The 6,335-nt window shown below is 50.9% G+C and overlaps 2 protein-coding genes across 2 annotated transcripts; both read left to right on the forward strand.

Moving 5' to 3' along the window:
* Nucleotides 1-209: 209 nt before the first annotated feature.
* LOC100904173 (uncharacterized) lies at nucleotides 210-1,532 on the forward strand. Its single transcript, XM_003741851.2, has 5 exons — nucleotides 210-537; nucleotides 665-819; nucleotides 904-1,084; nucleotides 1,276-1,429; nucleotides 1,490-1,532. Exons 1-5 carry the CDS (start codon nucleotides 348-350, stop codon nucleotides 1,530-1,532), a joined length of 723 nt encoding a protein of 240 aa, XP_003741899.1. The 5' UTR covers nucleotides 210-347.
* Nucleotides 1,533-1,556: 24 nt separating this feature from the next.
* LOC100903453 (ATPase family protein 2 homolog) lies at nucleotides 1,557-4,243 on the forward strand. The gene is made up of 10 exons (XM_003741846.2): nucleotides 1,557-1,726; nucleotides 1,867-1,996; nucleotides 2,101-2,251; nucleotides 2,336-2,506; nucleotides 2,595-2,723; nucleotides 2,850-2,992; nucleotides 3,118-3,341; nucleotides 3,531-3,682; nucleotides 3,799-3,963; nucleotides 4,062-4,243. Exons 1-10 carry the CDS (start codon nucleotides 1,627-1,629, stop codon nucleotides 4,230-4,232), a joined length of 1,536 nt encoding a protein of 511 aa, XP_003741894.1. The 5' UTR covers nucleotides 1,557-1,626; the 3' UTR covers nucleotides 4,233-4,243.
* The last annotated feature ends 2,092 nt before the right edge of the window (nucleotides 4,244-6,335 follow it).

The following is a 6,335-nucleotide window of genomic DNA, read 5'->3' on the forward strand; positions in this document are numbered from 1 at the left end:
GATGTCACAGAGCACGCGTTTGAATCCGTGGGGGCAAGTCACCTTCTCGACGCTCAAAACGCATCTGGGAGAACCCTGCCGTGAACGGACGGGATCGATCGGACGGGCAGGCCTTGGTTCTGATACGTGAGATCGCCGCCAGTCAATGACGACTATAGCAGACGATATCTGTCACGATACAGGATAAACAAATAAAGGAAGCTGTTCTGTTCGAACCGATTAGGAAGACGTGCCCCTAGTAGTATGAGTCTGCTGCCAGGAAGGCTTCGTTTTTGAGAGAATTTTCCTGTTCGAGACCATCGTCGGAAGTTTTCGCGAATCTCTCTGAAGTGCTACCCGGTCCTGGGATGTCAGCCAAGAAGAGAGAAGAGAAGTGCGACCTCAGTGAATGTGCCAAGTGCTCCGTGTTAGTCTTACCGAAAGACCGTGAGAAGCACGAAGCTGACTGCGGCAATCTGACGGCTGAATCGGATCCCGACTACGAGTTCATACGGGACGGAATACTCCACGCGACTGTTCGCGAGATCAGGAATCGAGGTAAGTTCGGGCTAGTGATTTCGACTAGAGCATCTATAAATCGAGTCTTCCCACGACCAATGCATGGGCCCTCCGCTGGAGAAAACCTAATTCTGATCATTCAGACCATTGTACGTTCATTCCGCAGATCCTGACCTCGAGAAGCTCTCGATGCCCTTCCAGCAACAGGCGATTTTCCTGAATCCGTCAACGATGAAAATTTGCGGCGCGAAATGCGGTGGATATGTTCACGTTTCGACAGCAACCGGTCTCGCTTCTCTGAAAGTCGCTTGGCCGAATTCGGTGAGCTCGCACCTCCATATTCTTTCATCCTCATCCCTATCAAATCGCTCGGGAAAGTCTTCGAATGAGCTGCCGCAACCTTAGGCGCTGAGTTTCCTCGCCGTTTGTCCCCTGATGCCGGACCGAAATATCCATTCCGGAACCCGGATCGCGCTGCGGCCATACGACTCCAAAGTTCCGGAATGCTCCAGTCTGGAGTTGGAAGTGCTCGACGGGGAGGTCAATGACGACGGTGTCTTGATCGAGGCCTTCCGGAGAAAGTTCTGTAAGTACGAATCTTACCACCGACATACGAGATCGGGAATCCGCTTCTTCAGCGGGACTTCGCTTCTTCTCTCCGTGATTTCCATCCCATGTATCCGTTTGAATTTATCGTTGATATATATAGTTTTGGCTGCATAGAGACATATTCATCAAACTCCAGGGGAACGCTCAGACAAACGTGGCTTCTTCCAGTTTCCAGTTGCCTTCAGAGAGGATCCGTGATAAAGCTCGCACATTTATGCGAAATCGTCCAACTAAAAGTACGGAAAGCTCTGGCCGAAAATCGCTCCCTGGAGGCATCCCTCGGAAACCTCTCTATCGATGGAGAGTCCAATCTTTTCTTCAGGTATTCTGACTCTTCTGTAGGACGATTTCGATAGAATTGGGAAAATCGTTTCGCTTTTAGGGAATCTCCGATCGCTACCCGTGTAGTCGAATTGCCCGGCTGATAGATATGATCCCTGATACTACAGGTTGAGCCAGCGCACTGAAATAACTATCGCGAAAGCTCAGGAGCCGAATGAGGAGCATCCTGAAAACCAAATGAGCTATGATGATATCGGCGGCCTCCGGCTTCAGAAGCAAACACTTCAAGGGCTGACCCGGATACCTGAAGAAAAAGTCCGGAAACTGCTCTACCTCGGTACGTCCCGCAGCCCGAATGGCTGCCCTGATAGATAGATATATTTGACCACGACGATTCTCCGCCAACATATTCGAGCGTCTTTCGAATGAATTATTGTTGTCAGAGATTGCCAAGAGTTAAAAGGTTCTGGTCCCCAGGCAAGTTCCCTCCGCGACGGCTTCTGCTGGTAGGTCCGCCGGGTACCGGAAAATCCCTCCTGGTCAGGGCAGCCGCCGCCGATCTGAGCTTGGAGATCGTGGAAGTAACCACAGAGAACGCTGTCAAGGTGTGAGTGTTTGTGAATGCTCGGTGAATCTCCTACTCTCATTTGTTACTTCTAACAGAAGAGATCACTCACCCTGGAGTTGATCGGATCTTCTTCCAATCCTCAGATTGGGCGGCGACGCCCACGAAACCTCTCGCCTCGCGAAGAAGGCTTCGACGAGTCTAGTTCTCGTTGATAACCTCGATGCCTTCAGCAGCAGGAAGGATAAGGAATCGCAAGGGAGACTCGTAGCATTCCTCAAACGGCTCCCTGAGCAGGTGATCCGGTGCAGAGCCCACCATCGACACTATTCGATTTCCATGCTCTGAGATGAGACTTGAACTATAATTTCGACCTTCCAGACGCTGGTGATAGCGACCACCAACAAGCCGTCCAATGTGGATGAAATTCTTCAAGCATTGTTCGATCGAGAAATTGAGATAACAATCCCCTCCTCCGACGAGCGGCTTGAAATCCTCAAGTTGAGTCTACGTGATATGCCGCACGATGTTACGGACCTTGAGCTCACCGAGGTGAGATAACTGAAAGCGACAACGTCATTTGCCACAGCTCGATAGCCCTACCAAACCCCATTAACTTGGTCATCTTTCCGGGTCTCAGGTAACTCTGTCACTGCATGGCTATACGGGTGCGAATATCGAGACATTGGTGAGGGAGGCACTGGCTACGTCGATGAGAGACCCAGGAGAGATCTGCATCAGAGCTGGACATCTGAAGCAAGCTGTCAAGGTACGGTCCAAGATCGCTCCGCCGACGAAGTATTCGCTTATCGATTCAGACATTGGAATTCTTGGGGGAAGGCGATGCTTCCCTCGAAACTCATCGGGAGGACTCTTAAAAAAATCCGTTGCCCAGGTTGTGCGGCCCCTCGAGATGCGCGACGTCGTTCTGGAAATTCCGAAGGTGAATTGGAAGGATATCGGTGGAATGGAAGACGTGAAAAAACGTTTCCGGCAGTGCGTCGAGTGGCCAATCCTACACAAGGAAGCCTTCCAGAGGTAGCTCTCTCATGCTGATTTCCACCATGTGAGCCTCAGACCCGAGTCTCCGACTCCGGGTCGAACAAGTACTCGATAAACGACTCGCCCTGCCATTCGATAATGGGACGTTTCGGATGATACAGGTTCAAGATCAAACCTCCGAGTGGATTGCTCATGTACGGTCCTCCAGGATGCTCGAAGACTATGATCGCTAGAGCCTTGGCCACGGAGAGCTCATTGAATTTCTTGGCTGTCAACGGCTCCGAACTCTTCTCGAAGTGGGTGGGCGATAGCGAGAAAGCTGTGAGAGATCTGTTCCGGAGAGCTCGGAATGTGGCCCCCGCCGTGGTGTTCTTCGATGAGATAGGTCTGTTTCAAATGTCGAGAAACCATCACGGGTCAATGAGGAATATTCGACCTCGAACTACGCTTGACAGCGAAGCAATTCTGCCTCTATCGCACAATCGATATCTGCTGGATCGACTCCGAGCAATCACGTGAATCTGACAGGGAGATCCTCGTCAGCGCTCATCCACTGGTCTAATCCGATTTGCAGATGCCATCGCAACCAAACGGAATACGTCGTCCGGCGGCAGTGGCGTCGGAGACCGAGTTCTGGCCCAGTTGCTCACTGAAATCGATGGTATCGAAGGCCTCGAGAATGTCATCTTGATCGCCGCAACTAATAGACCGGATATGATTGATGAGGTGCGAGTACGATATATCTCGAAGCTCCTCAATAAATATATCCAACTCATCGGCTGTCCCATCAAATAAATCATACAATTTATTGCTCCGATTAGTAAAGACATTCTTCCGAGCAGGCTCTTCTACGACCTGGCCGTCTGGACTGTGTGGTCTACGTTCCGCTACCGGACACCGATACCCGACGAGAAATCCTCCGTATCGAACTGAGTGAGCGTCAGGCTGCTGAAGACGTTTTGATCGATGATCTCGTTGTGAAAACCGAAGGATACTCCGGTGCAGAGGTAGGTGGTAAAAATTCTCATAAGGAAGTCTCCATTATTCCATCCTCTCCGTCTGAATGAAGTGTCTCTGTCGGCCGAATCTCACTCCGTCTTTTCAGATCGTTGCCGTGGTCCAGGAGGCGGTCATGAAGGCACTGGAAGAGTCGTTCGAGATCTCGGCCATCGGAAAGCGTCACTTCCTCCAGGCGCTCGATGCAGTGCGGCCGCGCATCAGCGCGGAATCGATAGCGTTTTATGAGCAGTTCCATAAGGCATTCAATAAACGTTGACTCCGTGCAGTACAGAGAATCTCATCTTGAGTCTTCTCCGCGATTCCGTCCGATCTATCAACAATATAGACTTCAGACCTTACAAAAGTCGAGAGAGTCGATTGTTGTTCAGCTGTGTTGACAGGGCTCGAGCCTGTGAGCCCGAGACGATCGTATCGCCATGACCACACACGATATCGTCGCAGGAGTCGGCTCGCTCAACTCTGCCTCATGTGTACCGGAAACCTCATGGGTAGCATCGACTATTGTGTTCAAGTTCACTTTCTTGACTGCTTTCGGAGTATCAATACTTCACCGGGAAGTCGGCTGCACGCTGAACCCAAGCGGGAGGATCAGTTGCAAAGATTGCATGCTTCTTACGAAACCAGTTGATCAACTATAAGATATAGAATCGACATCCTCTCATCTCGCCGAAGATTTGAGAGAAGCAATTCTTAGTTTCCTGCACAGCACGGCATCGATTCCGAAATTCCATCGAGAGGAACGCTCGGTCAAACCGGCGGTGGCAAGTACCGAACCCCGTCGCGAAAAGATTCTCTCAAAGCTGAGCCCTTCCCGTACTCAGTCGAAGGGTCTTCGGGGAAAGTCGGTCGAGGCTGGGTGAGCTACACCTCTCGGCGCTTCGTTCGAGCTTTGATCTCTACTTGATGATGGCCTCCGCCGACGGCGTCGAGGATGAATACCTATTAGAATTAGGACCTTGGTACTGAGAATTACGGGGATTTCCTAGGATGAGGAAAGACACGTGCGTCAACCGTCGTAGACGAAATTAAAGTGGCCGTTTTTATTGTCTGCTCATGCTTTTGCTAGAGGACGACGATAGTGTTCCTGATCAGGCGCGCAGGCGCAGTTATGGAGAGCAGGCGCAGAACACTAACAATACCTACTCCCGGAGTTGGCTCCCCCTGAGTTTGGGGGAATGAACCCTCTTGAGCTGCCTATTCCTTTGTTCCTGGTCTCTTGCATTTTGCACCATCGGCGCCGTCGAATGCCGAGACACCTTTGGTGGGGCCATAGGATCATCCTACCGTGATGTTTTGAGCGAAACGTATTATGACTTCATAAGCCAGGCCAAAACACGCCGCGAGACGCATCAGGTTTATAAAACGCTACATGACGTGCGTGTGTTCATCTTGGCACATGTATCGCTGGAGCCGAGAAACGAAGTTAAACTCGTCGATCTCACGAGGCGGAAGTTTATTCCTTCAACGACGTGCGCGTCGTCGTGCAGCTCGCGTTGTGAAAGACAGGGCCACCGCGCGTGGCATCTCGGTCAGTGATCATCGCTCTGGTATATCTTTCCGCGACCTCTGTTCCCCTACAATGTCCGAGGTTAGTATCGTAATCGGCATCTATGTATTCATAAGATAATATATCCCAGTTCATCGCGATAAATATCCACGTCCATGAGTAGATAGCTGACGGGCCGGGAGTTTCGGAAACGCTTCAGGCGTCGGAATAAGCAGACAAATGATATCAGGGGGCGCGCGAGGCTTCCGAGGGGGAGGATCGAGGGGTCAGAGCGAGATCGATTCAACTGCCGAGAAATCTCTTCTAAGCGAGCGAAGCGAGTTTCTCACTTCTCCCTCTTGAGCGGTGGGAAAAGGCAAGAATTTTTCGAGGAATTTTCAGAGGAACAAGCTGCTTCTTGTCTGAATTGACCAAAGTGAAAGTGGTCCGCGGAACGACTTGTTATTAATTTTCCATCAACGTACTAGTTCACATCGGTACGAACGCGACTGAAATTCGAGCTCGAAGCGAGGCCGACGCTGTTCGATAGCGCAGATATCGAGATCGATTTGGGTCACTATTCGGCATTAGTTCGTTACGCTCGCGATGCACCCACGACTCATGAGTTACGAGCCGTATTCAAAGGTCTCTCCGAGCCGCCCCTAGGTGAAGATGAAAAACCTAGGATTATATTGCATTCGAACGTGGACAGAAGGGTGAACACGCGACAGAAAGAAGATAGAGTTCCCGACGGCATCGCCCGCAAATAGAATCCAGATGTCTGGCTGATTATTATCCACGCTCCTACTATTCACTCGAAAACAGCTCGAGGCCCTCGTCTCCCTACTGAGCTTGGGAAATGCTCCAATGTAT

The sequence above is a fragment of the Galendromus occidentalis genome, unplaced genomic scaffold (assembly GCF_000255335.2).
Source record: "Galendromus occidentalis unplaced genomic scaffold, Mocc_1.1 scf7180000077212, whole genome shotgun sequence".
Classification (NCBI taxonomy): Eukaryota; Metazoa; Arthropoda; class Arachnida; order Mesostigmata; family Phytoseiidae; genus Galendromus; species Galendromus occidentalis.